We start from the raw sequence: 19,160 nt of genomic DNA on the forward strand, positions 1-19,160 counted from the left end.
AAGCTGAAGCGAAGCGGTCAGCCAAAAAAATTAAAACAAACACGTTTTTTTTTCGTTTGGCCCGCCGGGCTGACCCGCACCAACCCGGGTTAGCCCATAGCCCAAACGGGCTAGCCCATTTAAGCCCGGGTTTAATATGGGCTTAAATTTTATGACCCAACCCGTCCCATTTTTAATTAAAAATGGGCCAACCCGATGGGCTAAGCCCATATTGACAGGTCTAATTGCAATCTTACATTGCAGTGATCTGCTACAAAACAAATGCTGCAATGTAATTTAATAAGCCACATTGCAGGTAATGTGCTTTACATTGCAGTGTACCAAACGGACCCTTAGTTTCCTTTGAACAAAAGCATTGGTTACTCTATTGAGAAATTAGAAAAAAAAATCGATATTCATAGATAATTAAGTAAATTTTAATCATAAATATCACATAAGTAACATTTATGAAGAGTGACAAATTTTATATACCAAAAAGTAGTGAAGTCTAGCAAAAAATTTCGAATACGAAAGACATATTAATGAATCATAAAATGTATGAAGTACAGGGATAACCAACCACGTATTTTAACCCAAAAGAAATTTTCGATCAAAATTGTAATATCTTGCATATGTAATTTCAATAAAATTTGACTTTAAAAAGTAAATCAATAAATGAAGAGAATATAGAAGAAAATAAGTGCACTGTTGAAAACAAAAGTAATAGAGAACACTTTACAATTTGTGTTGATACCTTGTCACAACGTACGTACGTTACAAAGCAATGAACAAATTGAGTAACAGATTCATCATTTTTGATGAATTGGTTTAAGGATGCATTAATTATATTCTATTATACCTAAAGAAATTATTCCTGTGAACTCAAAAAAGAAGAAATATGCTAACAAAAGCTTTAATCGGCCTAATAATTATATCTCGTCCTTAACTTTTTATCTTTTCCTTCCATCTAAAATCAATTTAGCAATGCAAATGTCACATTCTTCTCTAATTATTATTTAATAATGCGTTATATTTTTTCGTCATTAACCAAAAATTTTTTGCTTCAACTCTGATTTGGCACTATAAATGTAAACCAATTTGTTTGAAATAGAACAAATATAGTTTAAACATAATGTAAAAATTAACCTAAATTGAATACTCAGTTAACAAATCCTAGTAGCTTACAAATTAAAAATGACACACAAATGAAAAATGACTCACCCATGAAAAAAGAAACCTATGAGTAACAACAAAATTATTAGTTTGTTGAATTTGAGCATCATTATCAACTTCGCTTTCCACTACAATATATAAGGAAAGAAAACCATCAAGTAAATTACTTGCAATTGTTATAAGCACTAGCATACAAATTGAAGCAGACTCTCTTGCAATTCAAAAAATGAGAAAGAAATCGATAATAGAGCCCATGAATGGAATTCAGATGAAAACCCAGAATTCCAATAACACAAGTGAACAAAAACATCATTGCATGCTCTTATTGAACGTTGTAACAACCAGAATGAAAAAAACAAACTGACAGGTAACTGAAACCTGTCAATGTCAATGTTTTAAACATTCCTAGTCCATCTTTCTGACAATAAGAAAGAAAACAAACTTAAAAAAAAAGACCTATCAATTTATCCAACACAAACATTATCATCAACTTTAGTTTTCACTGCAATGTATAACAAAAAACAAAAGTATTAAATAAATTGCTTACAATTCACATAAACACTAACAGACAATCTGAAATAGAGTCCCTTGTAAAACAACAAATAAGAATGATATCAATAAGCAGAACCATAAATAAATGAACAAATTTGAGATCGAAGACCAAAATAGCAATAATAAAAGTGAAAAAGAACATGACTCCATGTTTTTATTGACTATTGTATCAAAACCTAATCTATGCATGTTAATGACAAAAAATTGAACCTTTACGTAATCCATTTTTCCCGGTTCAAAGGATAACTAAACAATCCAAAAGTTAAAACTTCTTTATACTCGAGAAAACTCTAACCACCGAAGAAAACATAGAGAAAGCAGAGAAATCCAAATATACAACAACACAAAGAACCATGAAAAAAATACCAAGATTGAAAACCACATCTAAAAACTCCTAGAAATCTAAAAAAGAGCATGCAAAGACATAATAGGTCAATGATGGACATCAACAAGATAGTGTTGAATAACTAATACGCGACACCCATTTCACGCCAAACACGTTAACCGGTTGTACAAAATCGAAGAGGTTGCCCCAAATCCCAAAAAACCAAAACACTATCACATGAGCCAACAAACAGATAGACGCGAGCACAAAAACGATTTATGAAAATAATTAACAATGTCCCTCGTCCAGTCCAAGCCAACTTAAGGAGAACACTGAAAGCTTAAGGGTAAGAAGAGAAAAAAATGCATAAAAAATAATTAGTCATCATTAAGTTGGGTCAAGAAAACAAAGGGACACGAGAAAAGAAACATAGGAAAATGATCAATAATGTCCAAGCCCACCGGAGAAGGAATCTAAATCCATCAGGTATGTGGCTCGTCCAAACCTAGCACATAGATCCTGATCAACACGCCATATGACTAATTAAATGGCTAATCAAATGTCAATTTTTGAGATTGCTAAATGTCACTTTAAAGGAGTCTTGGGCTTTTTTTTATCTAAAACTAGAGTTATGACCAGTGCACTACACACGCGTCAAGAATTCATCTGTCAAAAGATGAAAAGCCAACAAACCTATGGTACAACCCTTTTGACTCCCAACCCATCACATGTGGCCCCAACTTAATCTTCAAAAGCTTTAAAACCCCTTTTTTTAAGTGTCGATGTGGATGCCTTATTAATTGACATGTAGCAAACGGGCTTCATTTTAAGAATGTTATAGATTCATATTTTTGACTGATTTTATCTTCCTAAAATTGGTAATTATAATGTTTTAAGAAAATAAAATAAAAAATCTATATTTTTAATTATTATCTACGATCTTATCCATATATGTCTATTTTATAAATATAAATGCAACGTTTAAATAATTATATATAGCATAATATAGATTTTAAAATCATTCACAACATTTTGATATTAGCAATTAACATAGAATAAACATGTTACTTTTTATTCATATTAATCAAATTATTGTTGATATATTCTTTCAATTTATTCATTATCTTGTAACCAATGAAATTACTATTTATCCAATTGCATATCATTTTTATTTTTTTTATAAAATCATTATCCTCTAAAAATAATCAAAACATTTTTCACCTACTTTACCAATCACCTATATATTTTATTTTCTTTTCTTTTTCTTTAACCCATGTTTTTACTCTATTTACTACATCAATAATTTAATTATTTTTATAACCAAGATTTTAAATAAAACAAAAGAAAGAGTAGAATAAATACAACAAATAAAATAATAAAAAATCATCAAAATATTTTTTTGACCTAATATTCTAATTACTTGTGTTCTTTTCCCTTACTTTCCTCCTTTTTCTTTCTTTCTCTCTCAGTCCAAATGGCCCATCAACACAAACTAACCCAGCATTGCAAGGCCGAAAGAGATAGTTCCAGCCCATAACATATTTAACTTACCAAACAGAAAGATAAAAAAAATTAAAAAAAAAAAACTCAATCTAAATCTCATCACACACAAAGTAACCCTCAGCTCCATAATAATCAACTATCAAATTTTAAATTATTATTACTTAAAAACGTAACTAACCACTTTAGCTCATATATGGCTAAACGAGGAAGCCCCTTTTAAGAATGTAATAGATTATAGATATAGATATGAAAATGGGCTTTTGTCAAACGGAAAGAAGCCCAACATATGTTAATGATCTCGCCCTTATCTACCATCCAGAGCCAAACTTGTGTGGTTTATGGGAGGGGTTTAGTTTTGTCAAAGAAGAAGGAAGCAGGAGGAGAAGGGGAGCATCACATTGAATTTGGGTGATGAAGCTCGTCACTTGTAAGCATATTAGTCTGGAAAAGTTTTGATTCCTGCTACTTATATTCTAAATTGTTGTGTTTTTGGTTTCTGCGTTGAGAATTTAGAAAAAAGATTACACAGAAAATAGAAATGGCGCTGCACCACACTCTCAATATCCAGTACCAGTATTGGTTGTCTCCCGCAAAACAGAATAAACTAAAACCTTTTCTTCTGTCTTCCTCAGCCAACCCAAACTTACTTAAGTTTCCTTTCTGGGTATGTTCTTGGTTCTTTTATTCCTTTCTCTCGTTTTTTTCCCCTCGAAATTAATTTCCAATTACAAATTAGTACTTGTTTGAAAAATGCAGAGGGGAAGTTCCATTAGAAATGGAGTAAGAACACATGGAATGGTAGAAGAAATTGGAAAGAAATTTACGGGACGAGAATTAAGTGACAGTGATGATGAGGATGACGATGATTCTTCAACGAAACAGGGTGAGATGGGTGATGCATATCGTTTTGATGATGACGAGCGACGTGAATGGAGGGCCAAGATTAGGGACGTTATTTGTAAGCATCCTGAAATTCAGGAGGAGCTTGACCCTGCTGAAAAGTTGAACAAGATGCAAAAGCTTCTGGCTGATTATCCCCTGGTTGTAGATGAGGACGATCCAGATTGGCCTGAAGATGCTGATGGCTGGGGTTTCAACCTTGGCCAGTTCTTTGATAAGATCACTATCAAGAATGCGAAGAAGGATGAGGATGATGATAGTGAGAATGAAGTAGTGTGGCAAGATGATAATTATATTCGTCCAATCAAACACATTAAGATTGCTGAATGGGAAGAGACTGTATTCAAGGACATTAGCCCTTTAATCATTCTTGTGCACAACCGCTACAAAAGGTTAGTTTTTCTTTCCCTTTCCAGCAAATAATAAACAAACAGATATAAACACTCTTGAGTCTCAATATGTTATGATTTCCACAGGCCAAAAGAAAATGAAAGAGTTTGGGATGAGCTGGAGAAAGCTGTGCACATCATATGGAATTGCAGCCTGCCTTCACCAAGAGTGGGTATCTCTATTTGATTGTTTCTGGTACTCCAGCATTCTTCCTTAAATCATTGGTCCTAATTTAAGGTACCTCTATCAGTGTGTAGCAGTTGATGCTGTAGTTGAGGATGCTTTGGTCTCTGCTCTAAAAGTGTCTGTCTTTCCAGAATTAATATTCACTAAAGCTGGGAAAATTTTGTATCGGGAGCAAGGTACGTGCTTAAATAAACAGTAATCATCCCAACTTCTTGCCATTGTCTTGTTATTGATGCGATGAACTTGTAATCTGCTGGTTGTTCAGCTATTCGAACTGCAGATGAGCTGTCGAAAATGATGGCATTCTTTTATTATGGAGCTGCCAAGCCACCCTGTTTAGATTGTATTGGAAATAGCCAGGAAATGATCCCATCAGTTGCCATCAAGAACTAAAACAATTTGTTAGTAACCAAGCAGTTGCCGTAAACATTTGTATAAAAAATTTTGATGTGGATGTATTTAAATTTATCTATTAAATGGTGGTTATTGTATTATTGTTAATGATAAAAATGGTTGAGTGATTCTGTTTAGGTTATATTGAGAGGTTTCATTTCATTGCTTTTCTTACATCCAAATTAACTGCTGCCTGAATCCAACTCACATTGAAAATTCTAGTTATTTGGCATGTTTGGTGTTTGGAGATAAAAAGGAATCAAGTGTGCTGCAGGAATGATGGGAAAATCTTCTTTCTCTTGGCAACAAAAGCAGCACTAATTTATAAGAATTCATATTCCATTTTATCTTCAACTCTTTCATCTAAATCAACATTTTCATCACCCTATTCCATCTCCAATACACATCTTCTTGCTCCATTGGATAATGTCGTTCAGCAGAGGTATGTATTTCACTCAAACTCTTTTATTCAATTTCTTCGACCCATTAGACTTGCTCTGCTTCCTCCCCTGTTAAAAAGTTAAATCAATGATGACTTCCAACTTTGTTTGATGATATGAGTATATATTGCTCCTGTGATCTGTCTTTCCTTGACATCATCCAGCACTGCCCAGATCTTTGCTTGGATGTGTGACGGAGCTCTTGATGGAAAACCAATTTATTGACTGTAAAGATGGATTTCTCTGAAATACCTCAAGGTTCATTAAATTAGAATGACATGAGGAAAAGTGTCGACAAGAGTTTCTTAAGGACTTGCCTCTGTTGTAATATTCCTATGGTTTTTAAATTAACTGATACCTTGTGAAATTTACTCATTGTGAATGTCAGAACAGCAAAGTTCTTTTCAGAAATGGAAGGGAAAGGCAAACATCTGCTACAGGTTTGACCAATCAGGTTTGCATTTTGCTAAACCACTTGTTTCTTCGTCTTCCTCCTCACTCCAGAGACTATAAGGGATTTTCATGTCCTAAAAGATAACCCAGAATCGTATCCACAATGCTTTGTCTCATTTGGTGGAATAATGGATTTCCGGTGGGCTATGCTCAAGCTTTTCAGTAATTTCAATGAGCCTGGATTCACATATTCATAAAGTATATATTAGTCTAGTTAATTTGTTACAGGTGTTGGCTGTGAAAATTAGAGTTTTGCATGGTACATCATCTGAAATTACTTGTGTTTAATGGAGGCAGGAAGTTGTGCACAATTTTCAAGTTGAAGTTTTAAGCTTGAAGTCTGTTTAGATCTGAAAAAAAGGAAAAAAGTTTGTGTGATCAAATGGGTTTTTTTGGTAAGGTGGTGTTGCATTTAGATCTTGTTGACCTTGATTCAACTTTCTATAAGAATCTATATCTTTCTACTTTATGCCTTATGTATTTTTTTCATTTTGGTCAAATGGTGCCTAGATGAACCAATAGTTCACAAATGTAAAGATATTAATGGTTTTCTGTGCTTTGAACGGAAAGGGTGGTGGTACAATACTGCTCATTTAGATTTTATAAATTACAAGTGAAAAAATAATTCTCTGTTGGGATAACATTAGAGAGTTTGACATTCCAGCTTACCGAAATTACAGGTTTCGGCGTAAACAGTCTCTTATAATGGCAATTATGATGACAAATGCTTTAATGCATTTTATTGCAGACATAATTAAACGGTTTTAAGACTTATGTTTGTTCGGAAGATGAAAATTTTATTTCAGATATAAAATATTTTATGGGTTAACAGGAAAAATATTTATTGACTACGTAAAATGTTTTATGCTCTTGTGTAACATATTTTTCGAAAAACAGAAAAACTACTTTTATACTAAATTTAGAATAATAACTTTGATGAATGTTAATATTTAATTTTAAAAAAGTTTTAACTTAAAATATTGATATTTAAATTATTCAATACTATTAAAATTTAAAAATATTTTTTAATGAAATCATTCAATGCAGTTAATACTTTTATTTATAAATTAAATAAATTTTATTAATAATTATAATAAAAAATATTTTCGTGATCATCATTTAATGAATATATATTTGTAAATATACATTTTAGATGTTTTACACAATTAATAAATATTAATATTTTTATAGTGTTAAATTAAAAAAATATTAGATGGAAATTCTTTTAAAAATTGGAGTTTACTTTCATTATGATGTGATTAAATTAGACTTGGCAATTCATATTTTTATATTATAATTATATTAGATACGATTAGACACGAAATACGATAAAATTAAATACAAACACAATACAAATAATTATTCGTGTTTGTATCTGAAATACGTATATAAATATGTTTAATAACTGTGTAACACAACACAACATGATCAGCACATTTATTAAATGTGTCAATATACGACACGATTAATAACATGATTAACATATTTAACACGATTAAATAAAAAATTTTACAATTGAATATAATTTTATTATTTAAATTTAAAATCAATAATTATAACAAAATAAAATAACAATAATATCAAATCTAATAAAATTTAACATAAATAACATACATAAAATTCATTATCAATTTATCATATTCATACTAATAAAATTCTCATTAACATCTAACCTTAAAACAAAGCAAAAATCCAAAATTAGGGCTCGGGGATAATTACATTATTAACTTTATGAAATTCAAAAAACTTTTTAAAATAGTTGTTTAAAATTATTTAAGTAGAGCTAAAATAATATTTGATTATTAATTTTTAATAAGTTAATAAATGTGTTATGTATATATGTTTAAATATGATAATATGATTAATATAATTAATTAAACGTGTTTAAATGTGTTATTTGTATTCGACACATTTAAAACACAAAAATTTTTATATTTTAAATATGTCAGACACAATTAGACATAAAAAATATTAAGGTTAAACCCAAAGTTGTTTAACCTTGTATTTTCTTGTTTCGTATTAACATGTTATGTTTAAAATTGTCATATCTAGATTAAATGCTTTGAAAAATATCATTATTTATTTGTCTTATTTTCATTTGGGTCGTTTTAAAAAATAACCTTCAAAGACAAGATGTTTTCAAAAATAGCCATCTTTATAATTTTAAATGCTTTTAATCAAATTGGAGAAACTTACCCTTAATAAAACTTTTCTATTTTTAAGTGCACATGATGTTATATGCCATGTTGAAATCATATTGTTACACATCATGTATAAAAACATGTTACATATAGTTAAAAAAAGTTTTACATATCATGTTGAAAAAAAAAATTTATTACACACCATGCATGAATACATGTTACAAGCTATGTTGGAAAAAAATATTGTTGCTACACGTCATGTTGCAAAAATATTATTGGTACACGTTATATTTAAAAATTTTTTTTACAGTTTAATGTCTAAAATATTGTTACTTACGAATCAAAACATCAAATTCTCTCAACTCTTTTCATTTTTTTATTTTTTAATGATTTTGTACCAATTAAAGTGTTTCTAACATGTTTTCATAAATAAAAGCACGATTTTCTTCATCTAAAATATCTGTTTTGGTTAAAAAAAAAAAATTTCCTTTAAAATCTTAGGTTTATAAATTTCAAATTCTTAAATTTATTGGTGTTTATACTTTGAATTGATCTAATTAAAAGCAATTTCAAACATTTATAATCATTTTTACCATTTTAGTTTCTTCCAAAACATTTAAAAATTAAATTTCCCAAATAGACACCCACTCCAAGCACATCCAAACTATCATTTGACATACTGAAAGCATAAAAGAGAGAAATAGAGAACACAGCAGAGGGATACTGAAGAGAAAAATTAATAAAATTAAAAAGAATTACATGGTGAGAGAGAGAAATCAAAAGCACAGATAGATGTGTAAAAATTGTGATAAATGACTTAATTTATTTGAAATGGTTTCAAATGTAATTTTGTCAAGCTATGGTTAAATATGATTAAAAGCAATTAATTTTATTTTGGGTGATATTTTTGAAATCAAGTTATCAAGATGATCATTTCTTGCAATTTTGTCTTTTCGTTTCTATTCTTAATTTTAATGTGAAAATCAAATGTCATAATTATTTTGTAATTAATTCCTATTTATCATACTAACTCCCAAATAAGTCCATGTGTTTTGCACAAGATGATCCAAATAATAGAAAATTTTCTTGACAAATTATCCCAATAATAGAAAAAATTAAATTTTCTTATAAAATATTTTATATAAAAAAAATTTTCTACCAATAAGTTGTTTTTGGATTATCAAATAGACACTAACTGCATATATTTTTTTATGAAGAGATTATGTCTTCTTTCCATTTGATAGCCTTTGCATTTACTTTTTGTGCAATGTATTTATATTTTTTTTGGTACATTACAAAAGGGAATTCCAATGCGTTTGTGTTGCATTTGTGGCACCTTCAAACCAAAAATGAGCAATCGTTTCAACTCCACTTAAAGCCGCAAAGGACAGGAGACAAACCAGATCATACACCAAAATGAACTATAGTTACAATTCAACGCAAAGATTAAAAGGATACAACTAAAGAATTTTATTTGATGCACCAGTTGTACATTGAATCATATTATTATAAAAATAAACTTAAAATTAAATATTTATAATTTTTTTTAAAAATTACTTAAAAGATAAATGCAATTTTCTCTTTTTTCTCTCTCTCAATCTTTCTTTTTTCTTTTCCTTTTGTTTTTATCTTTCTTCCATTAAGATAAAGTTTGACAAAATTGTATAATTTCAAAACCCAATAAGATAATGAAATATTCAAAATAACTCTTATTTATTGATATTAATGATATATTTTTAAGTAATTTTTATATTCGAATCTACGAGTAAAAGTTAAAATGTTTCTATTATTAAACACGACAATAAGATGAGTTTGGCTCAAGTGTGGGCAAAACGGAAAGTTCACCTCTTTTATATGATATATTCCCCGGCAAACCATGTGTAAATTGGCTGAGTTGTTTGATATGCCCACAAAACAATTGACAAAATGCTAACAAATGTCTTAGGAACAACTGTTATAATTCTAGTTTTTTACATTTTATCATTGATTGGCATCCAACCATTACACAATCTGAACTGTTACGTTTCCATATTAAATGCAATATTCGATTATCTTCATACGGTTTTACCTTAATAAATGTTCCTACAACATCTAACAGTTGAGAAGAAATGCTTTGCACAAAGTTTTGAAAGAAAGTCGGGATTAAAACAGATTTCATTTCAGGATAAACAGAGTAAAGGTGATAATTTTAATGGGGTTGGACAGGGATAAAAAAAAATCAAAGAGGAAAAAAATATTTGAGAGAGAAAAAAAAATGTATTTTTATTTTAAAAATTTTATATTTATTTTTAAGGTAAAATATCTAATTTTTTTTTAAGTTTTAACTGAAATTCCACATAAGTTCATTAAGTTTCATATAGACATTTAACTGTTAGTCAATTATGAGTGTTTTTGTTAATTTGATGACATGATAATATTAAAAAAATAATTTTATCTTTTATTAATTTTAAAAATTATTATTATATGAATTGTATATATATATTTTTTACAAAAGAAAAATTTCAGGCCGAGGGAGGGGGAGCACTGATTGGGAGGGTGCTCCCCTCCATTGGAGAGCAACTAGTATGAGGTGGTCAGTTGGAGAATGGGAGCTTACTAATTAGCCACAATGTTTGAGAGAAAAAAAAAGAAAAATATTTTTTGTTAATAGTGTTTATACCTTTAAGTTTTATTGTCTATTTTAAAAATGAATGAACTTTACGTAAAATTTAATTAAAATTTAAAAAATTTAAACATTTTATTTTTATTTTTATAATAACATGACATCATTTAATGATGTTACAATATATAAACCTGGAAGCATACTACATTCTCCACCGACATTGTACCTATTAATGATGTAGCAGGGTCCTTTTCTTTTGGTTGAAGCTTTTTCCAATCCTTTGCTTCCGGGCCATCTCTGCAATATACTCTCCCTTGCTGGCAAGTTTCATGGCTTTAGGGGTTTGGATAAAATGATAAATCCTTATAAAGCTTCTTTCATTTCTAGTCCACCTCTCTAACTCATATCATCACAACTTTGCAGAGCACGAAGATCAAGATGGGCCAAAACATATCAGCTGGTATTCTCTTTTCCCTCTTGCTCTCTTCAATTTTCTGCATCAACTGTTCATTTTGTATATATACAGTTGCATACAAGTTTGCCCCACCTTCATAAATGGATTACATGTTTCTTTCATTGCAAATTTGATACACAGGAACAAACGTATTTGTATAAAAATGTTGATTGTTGCATTGAATACATAATGAAAAACAAGAGAAATATTACATATATATTTTTATTTATTGAATATTTGATTCAATAGTATATGTATGTTTTTTGATTTAAACAATTATTCAGTGTATCTTGTATCGAACTTGAGTTTTCAAATTTTTAAAATCAATTTTCTAATTAATTTTAATTTTAATTTATTTATTTTACTCGTTACATTTCAATACATTTGTTTTGAAGAATCATTCTCATAAATAAGAATTAAAAATATATTGAAAAGTAATACGGAAAGGAGACAAACCCCATGTTTTATCCTTAGCATTTCGGTCAGATTGGTTATTTTAAAGCTTTATGATAATAAGAGTACAAAGTCCCTTAGTTTGTATTCATTGCCGATGCAGGAAAGAAAGGTAAAGAAATTGATTCCGTGATAGAGAAATGCTACCAAACTTATTTTAAAGACAAAAAAGATTGGACTTCAGCTAAGTTCTACGGAGCAGTATGCGAAACTGTCGAGTATTTCATCTTGCTTTTAGCTCTTTCCATCATAAATCTTTACCTGAATTCATTCAAGGATGGTATTAATTCATTTGATTAAATGTGTTTACTCTCCTGTTGACAGAGAAATCAACAAAAAGCTTGGGAGCACGCAGTTAAGTGTGCCAAAGACTACGACGCTGGAGCTAGCGTATGAGGTACAGCCATTGAGTTCCCTCCAGTCAGCCACACCCCTATATCCCCTTTCTTGCTGATCTAAGAAATCCAGAAGCAGTTTCTTATAATTAGAAAATATCACCAATAAGTCCAACGCGTGTGACAAATTAAACTTTTGAGTGTTGAATCAAATGCCTTCAAGTCCATTAAGCCATAACCCATATAAGTAAAATGGTAGTATATCATTGACAGTGGTTCATTTAATTGTTGCAGAGATACAAGGAAGCAGCAAAAGGAGAATTGTCAAAAGAAGAGTTTCAAGGGATTCTCCAGGAAGTGCTAATTGAGACTGGATTTACAGGAATTGGAGCCAAGGACATACTCTTCTACCTATTCGGGATTCCGGTTACAGGCTTAATGATCAAGAAACGTGCAGCCCTCAAAATCCATGACGATTTATTCATCCCTGCTATCACCTCTGCCACTGTTTTCCTCCTTGCAAAACTAAAAAAAATTTGAGGGCCATTGGCTCATTCCCTGCTAGTTACCATGTCTATCCTCAAATCATGTTTAATTTGCTGATGCAATGGTGGTTGTTGTGGAGGATATCTTCAAAGTTCCTAGTTAATTATTGGATATCCAAGCAATATCCAGCAATACCTCAGGCTAGGTAGAGACTAATGTGGAATAGCATTCCCCACAATTTGGCTTGGTGCATATGGTAAAGGAAAAAAGCATCATCATACTAATGATGGGATTAGCATTCATTGCGCACGTAGCACCAATAACCTCCAAATAAAAACGCATTTATTTGATTTTCATTGCTATTATTTATGTATTTTTTGCATTTTATAAACAAAAAGCTACCTTAATTTGATTTTAAAAACAAATAAAAGGGAAGGGGAACTCAAATCTTAAATCTCAACTATTTCACAACTGGATGTTTCCTCCTCCTTTTTGCATTGAAAAATGATTGAAAACAGTCGAATGTCTGTTATTTTTCCGATGCTTGTCAATTGCATGAACATTTGTATTGGGAGGCAAAGAAAAGTCCCAGGAATATATATTTTCTTTTTCATGTTGTAACTCCAAGAATAGTAAACTCGCATCTAATTTTCGTTTGACCCTCCAAATGTCAGGGCTTTTAGAGGTTGTAGGAGATGAACAAGTCACCCTTTGAATCACCAAGAGAAACAATGTTGGAGAGAATTGTGCTCTCCTCTCCACCCTTCTTTAGGCAAGAAAACTCAAACTCAAAATGTTTGTCAATTTTACAAGATTAATGCGGGGATTTTAACATGTAACATCTTATTTTAAACATAGGCATCACTTCATTTGTCACAAATCCCATGCATGCTGATTGTACGGTCTACCTGTGACTCTCAGTGACCTGACCACAAAATTTTCAAAAGAAAAAAAAATTGAATTTGACACAGCTTTGAATCTTATTTTGTTGGGGTTGAGAAGAAAATAAAAGTCTTTGGTTCAATCGCTCTTTTCGCTTTCCTTCATTGAAACAAGAGAGACAAGGGGCAAACATATTGTAAGATTCATACAATTTGTTCATTACATGGTTCCTGCATCTTGACCCACATTGCAGTGACATTTCAATTCCAATCAACCATAAACAGATCTTAGCTCACTGAAATCATAGCATGTTAACGTGTAAAAGAAGTTGCACACGATGAACAAAGAGCAAAGTAGTGTTCTAAGGGCATGGGAGGCCACCGTACGCAAAACACAAGCGGCCAAAAAGCGCGCAAATAGCATTTTCGGGACAATATCTATGGCAAATGCAACAGAGGATGATCCTGAAGATGATAATGATAAAAGTGTAAGCATCTCTGGGGATGCACACTTTGCAGAGAAAATTCTACCTAATGGGGATTACTACACCGGCCACTGGTATGACAATTTTCCAAATGGACAAGGAAAGTATTTATGGACCGACGGGTGCATGTACGTAGGAGAGTGGAATAGAGGCAAAACAATGGGGAGAGGAAGGTTTAGTTGGCCCTCCGGTGCTACTTACGAGGGGGAGTTCAAAAGCGGATACATGGATGGGACTGGTATATATACCGGATCAAATGCGGACACTTATAAGGGGCAATGGGTGATGAACTTGAAACATGGTCATGGCTTAAAGAACTATTCCAACGGAGACTGGTATGATGGGGAATGGCGCCGTGGCTTGCAAGAAGGGCATGGGAAATATCAATGGAAGAATGAGGACCATTATGTAGGAGAGTGGAAGAATGGTGTGATTTGTGGCAAGGGAACTTTTGTATGGAGCAATGGGAATAAGTATGTTGGCTATTGGGAAGATGGTATGCCCAAGGGAAATGGAACTTATCAATGGCCCGATGGAAGTTTCTATGTTGGGAACTGGAGTAAGGACCCAGATGAACAAAATGGGACTTATTACCCTTCAGAGTCCTCCCTGGCTGCCAATCTTGAATGGGATCCTAAAAATGTGTTTAATGAGCTGGCTGACTGCAAGATTTGCCCGGGTGAAAGGTTTTCCATCCTGCCGTCACAAAAGAAACTGGCAATCTGGTATTCAACCAAGGGTGGGGACAAACCAAGGAGAATGTCAGTTGATGGGAGGGTAAGCGTAGGCATAGAGAGGCCATTTGATAAAATGAGCATGTGGGAGACTGATGGCGATGGTAATGATTTAGGAGAAGTACGGAGAGATTTGGATTGTGAGCTGTTAGGTGTACATCATGATGATACAAACCCAAAGTTCAACCTGGCATTGCCATTGAAAGCTCCAAAACCAGGAAAAAGACAAGGAGAAACGATATCCAAAGGCCATAAGAACTATGAACTTATGCTCAATCTGCAATTGGGAATCAGGTGGCATTCTCTATATTCATTGTTACAATAATATATTGTGCTCTTCTTTTGACTTGTGTTTTTCTCATCCTGAACCATATGCATATAGATGTTTAAATTATTTTCAAAGAACATCGTTTTCCAATTTGTAGGGAAATATTTTTGATACTCAATTAGGGAAACTAGTATTATATTATTATTGTATTTTGTTTTCCTTGGCTCTACTTAGTTGCTAATATAGAAAAGATAAGGGCCAAGTAGCTTAAAGTTTTGGAATATAAAAGAAAATGATTTTCCTTTTCCAATTCAAGGGGAAAAAAGCACAAAATTTGGGTCTATATTTCTGCACAATTGCTATTGAGTTTTCAGGCCAATTGCCTGCACCATGGGAATCCAAAAACAGGGGATAAATTGAGATCAGTTTCAAACAGAAAAATGTTTACTAGTTATTATGATCAACACCCCGTTTCTTAAGAGGTAAATATTGAAAGATTAAATTCAAAAAGTTTCTAATGTTTGTATTGAAGACACTATTAAGCACATAGGTGAACAAAAACTTGCTACTTTTAGGAGCTTTATAAACCTAATCTGAAGAGTTTCATCTTTCCTTCCTTATACTAATTCTGCGTGAAATGACGTTTTACATCATTCCCTATTTTTTTTTCTTGTTCAACATTTTATCAAATTCTCGAACTTGGATCCTGTGATAATTATCTGCTCTATGTGATGTGGAGTTTGTCACATTATCAACATTTGGAGTGATTACGCAGGCATTCTGTAGGAAGACCTGCTCCAGCTACATCCCTGGATCTTAAGGCTTCAGCTTTTGACCCAAAGGAGAAAATTTGGACTAGATTTCCTCCAGAAGGCAGCAAATACACTCCACCACATCAATCTAGTGAATTTAAATGGAAGGATTATTGTCCAGTAGTTTTCAGGTATGGCAATATTGTACATAAATTACAATCCAATCATACTCTTTTTAGTGCAGTAAAATGTTATAATTTGTTAGTATATCGTCACACATGCATTTGAACCTGAGCATGGATTGCTAAGGCAACAAAGCTCTATAAGAAGCTTCTGCACATGTTTAGCGGCTAACAACTCTGAAAAAGATTACTACATGGGGCTAACCAGAGAGAGAGATGTTGTGAAGCATCTTGCTCCCCTTAATGACAACAATTACTCTAGATGTTTAAATTCTCATTTAAGAACATGCAAAGTAACTCCACATCATCATTTGTCTAAAGGACTTTGAGGAAGTTGTTCAAGGTAGATCCTGCAGATTACATGATATCAATTTGTGGGAACGATGCACTTAGGGAACTATCATCCCCTGGTAAAAGTGGTAGCTTCTTTTACTTGACTGATGATGACCGATACATGATAAAGACAATGAAGAAGTCAGAAGTGAAAGTGAGTTTTGTATACACATACCTATTATAGTTTGGAAGCAATGCTGATTGTTGCAAGTCCAGGTTAATAACTGCTTTAACTGTGTGCTCTAGGTACTTTTAAGGATGCTTTCAGCCTATTACAACCACGTTCGATCCTTTGAGAACACTTTGGTGATAAAATATTACGGTTTGCATTGCGTGAAGTTAACTGGGCCAACTCAAAAAAAGGCAAGTGAATGACATTATTAAACAAGTCAACTATTTCAGCCAGAATTTTGTGGCAATACTCATTTAAGGGAAGCTTCATCAGTTGAGGTTTTTAGTGCAGACTGTGGTAAGAAAACCATTTTGATTAATTATAACAGTCTTAGGGTTGACAATCCAGGTACGGTTCATTATTATGGGAAACCTCCTACGCTCCGAGTATACAATTCATAGACGCTTTGACTTGAAAGGATCTTCTCTAGGGCGCATAACAGAGAAGCCTGAGTCTGAGATCGATGACACCACCATACTTAAGGACCTTGATCTCAATTTCATATTCAAACTGCAGAAAGCTTGGTTTCAAGAGTTTTGTAGGTGAAATACAGTTTCTTTCTCTTTGGCTTTCTAGATGTTTATTCCACTGCCTTGACACTGAAGTAATTAAACATGTTTGGTACCTATACATTGCAGCACCTTTTATTTTTCTAATTTTGCTTCAAAATTCTTTCAAGCTTTCTAATTTTGCTTTCCATCTTCCTTCATCAACTGCATTAAATATTTATACGTGTTTCCCCTGACAGGCAAATAGATAGGGATTGTGAGTTTCTTGAACAGGAGAGAACTATGGACTATAGTCTTCTTGTGGGTCTTCACTTTAGAGAAATATCAACTCATGGAGAGCTAATCCCTTGTGGAAGGCGAACTCCATCCGGTTATCTTTCATCTTTTTCTTAACATTTAAATCTTGTCAAAAATCCTCTCTTAAGATTATTGAGTGCATACGTGTTTCCTCCAAACTCTTTATTTTGGTTAACAAGTTTTGTTCACTCTCTTGCAGGCAATTCTGAGAACGAATCAGCTCCTCGTCTTTCTAGAACAGATGTGGATCAACTTCTTCTAGACCCTAAGAGGTGAAATGTCTTCATACACAAATCTTGGTATCATCTTTCAATCTTAGTATTTAAGTAAGCCCGTGCGTCAAAACTTGTCTCAACCCTAAACCACAAAATTATTCTAAACAATTTAAGCATAACAATTAATTCCACAATGGAGCCAAGAGACAATAACTTTGAATCTTGGTATTAAGAAGCAAATGAACATTGCAGGTGGGCTAGCATCAAGCTGGGTGCTAACATGCCAGCACGTGTAGAAAGAACTATAAGAAAACCAGAGAGTGAACTACAGCTGGTGGGAGAACAGACGGGGGAGTGTTACGAAGTGGTAATGTTCTTTGGCATCATTGACATACTTCAAGATTATGACATTACCAAGAAGCTGGAGCATGCATATAAGTCCATCCATTATGACCCTACGTCAATATCAGCTGTGGATCCAAAGCAGTACTCTAAGCGATTCTGTGATTTCATATTTAGAGTTTTTGCTGAAGATACTTAGATGTTTCAGCTTTCAGAAGGGGCATGGGCATGACATAGTCTTCCATATGGTGACTTATGTTCTAAGCTATGCCCCAATTACATTTCATTGGATTTTTTTTACAGGAATATCATGTAAGTATTTCAGTGAAGAGTGATGTAGAATATGTTGTAGCAGGAAGAGTACTTCAACCAAATTCAAGTACAAAACTGTATTACTATGTACTATATCTTTTACCAACTCATTCTTATATCTCTGGATATAGAGAATATTTCTATGGATTTCTTCCATTTGTGTTGGATTTAATTATAGGAATTGGATCAAAGTTTTGAAGTTTTCAAGAAGTTAAGTGATCAGAATGAATTGGACTAATGTAGTACCATGCTTTTGTCTCTGTGTATGCTTTATTTTATTAGTATAAAATCCTTGTATTTGATGCATACCATGATTAAAAATAAAAAAAATGCTCTCGTTTTATTTTATTATTTTAATATAAATATATATATAATTTACTTTTCTATATATTTTTTCTCACTTCATTTTCTTTTATGTTCTTAACAATATTATTTTCTGCTCAATCAATTCAAATTCATTTCATTGATTAATAGAGCCAGGTACAAACTTGGCAAAGGCCAAGAATGATCAGAACATATGAACATCACACCATAAACCGTTTAAAATACACCAACAACATAGAGAAAACCACCAATGGCAAGCAGAAATTAACAAACACCTATTCTGTTGCCAGAGACATAATATGCCACAATGCATCTCAGTTGCTTATGTTGGAACATTTTCAAATAAAATGTATATTGGAAAAATCGTATTTGAAAATGATATTTGTTGGAAATACAAAAATAAAAGAGGAGTTATGTTTGTTGGGAAAAATCAAGAGTTATGTCTACTTGAAAAAGACAGGTGCGATTGTTTGAAAGAGATACAAATTGTGCTTGTTAGGAATAGGCATCTAAGCCTATAAAAAGGACCATCCTTTAGACAACATAATGTACATAAGAAAATAGTAATATCTTTCCTTTATTTCTTAAA

The 19,160-nt window shown here is 32.2% G+C and overlaps 3 protein-coding genes across 4 annotated transcripts; all 3 read left to right on the forward strand.

Moving 5' to 3' along the window:
* The first annotated feature begins 3,858 nt into the window (after window positions 1-3,858).
* On the forward strand, window positions 3,859-5,563 carry MRL7-L (Thioredoxin superfamily protein). Of its 2 annotated transcripts, none has more exons than XM_021441753.1 (6): window positions 3,859-3,959; window positions 4,046-4,196; window positions 4,289-4,824; window positions 4,909-4,990; window positions 5,073-5,184; window positions 5,274-5,563. In XM_021441753.1, exons 2-6 carry the CDS (start codon window positions 4,071-4,073, stop codon window positions 5,399-5,401), a joined length of 984 nt encoding a protein of 327 aa, XP_021297428.1. In that variant the 5' UTR covers window positions 3,859-3,959; window positions 4,046-4,070; the 3' UTR covers window positions 5,402-5,563. The 2 variants fall into 2 exon arrangements, with proteins under 2 accessions (XP_021297428.1, XP_021297429.1); XM_021441754.1 differs by having other exon boundaries at window positions 3,891-3,940.
* Window positions 5,564-11,273: 5,710 nt separating this feature from the next.
* Window positions 11,274-13,214, forward strand: LOC110426497 (uncharacterized). Its single transcript, XM_021441722.2, has 5 exons — window positions 11,274-11,357; window positions 11,461-11,497; window positions 12,048-12,162; window positions 12,269-12,341; window positions 12,574-13,214. The coding sequence occupies exons 2-5, from the start codon at window positions 11,476-11,478 to the stop codon at window positions 12,817-12,819; spliced, it is 456 nt and encodes a 151-aa protein (XP_021297397.1). The 5' UTR covers window positions 11,274-11,357; window positions 11,461-11,475; the 3' UTR covers window positions 12,820-13,214.
* A 681-nt stretch (window positions 13,215-13,895) lies between these two features.
* PIP5K5 (phosphatidylinositol- 4-phosphate 5-kinase 5) lies at window positions 13,896-18,342 on the forward strand. Its single transcript, XM_021441723.2, has 8 exons — window positions 13,896-15,159; window positions 15,909-16,076; window positions 16,389-16,554; window positions 16,647-16,763; window positions 16,921-17,114; window positions 17,321-17,451; window positions 17,578-17,650; window positions 17,846-18,342. Exons 1-8 carry the CDS (start codon window positions 13,985-13,987, stop codon window positions 18,132-18,134), a joined length of 2,313 nt encoding a protein of 770 aa, XP_021297398.1. The 5' UTR covers window positions 13,896-13,984; the 3' UTR covers window positions 18,135-18,342.
* The last annotated feature ends 818 nt before the right edge of the window (window positions 18,343-19,160 follow it).

The sequence above is a fragment of the Theobroma umbraticum genome, unplaced genomic scaffold (assembly GCF_002168275.2).
Source record: "Theobroma umbraticum cultivar Fairchild unplaced genomic scaffold, ASM216827v3 scaffold_89.0, whole genome shotgun sequence".
In the NCBI taxonomy this organism is placed as follows: Eukaryota; Viridiplantae; Streptophyta; class Magnoliopsida; order Malvales; family Malvaceae; genus Theobroma; species Theobroma umbraticum.

Bases quoted from the DNA above. Each gene is read 5' to 3' on its own strand.
- LOC110426497 (XM_021441722.2), top strand. From the start codon at position 11,476: ATGGGCCAAAACATATCAGCTG. The intron at 12,163-12,268 runs GTATTTCATCTT...TCCTGTTGACAG, and splicing joins GCAGTATGCGAAACTGTCGA to AGAAATCAACAAAAAGCTTG. The intron at 12,342-12,573 runs GTACAGCCATTG...TAATTGTTGCAG, and splicing joins CGCTGGAGCTAGCGTATGAG to AGATACAAGGAAGCAGCAAA.
- MRL7-L (XM_021441753.1), top strand. From the start codon at position 4,071: ATGGCGCTGCACCACACTCTCAATATCCAGTACCAGTATTGGTTGTCT. The intron at 4,825-4,908 runs GTTAGTTTTTCT...TGATTTCCACAG, and splicing joins GTGCACAACCGCTACAAAAG to GCCAAAAGAAAATGAAAGAG. The intron at 4,991-5,072 runs GTGGGTATCTCT...TACCTCTATCAG, and splicing joins GCAGCCTGCCTTCACCAAGA to TGTGTAGCAGTTGATGCTGT.
- PIP5K5 (XM_021441723.2), top strand. From the start codon at position 13,985: ATGAACAAAGAGCAAAGTAGTGTTCTAAGGGCATGGGAGGCCACCGTA. The intron at 17,115-17,320 runs GTGAAATACAGT...TTCCCCTGACAG, and splicing joins TGGTTTCAAGAGTTTTGTAG to GCAAATAGATAGGGATTGTG. The intron at 17,651-17,845 runs GTGAAATGTCTT...TGAACATTGCAG, and splicing joins CTTCTTCTAGACCCTAAGAG to GTGGGCTAGCATCAAGCTGG.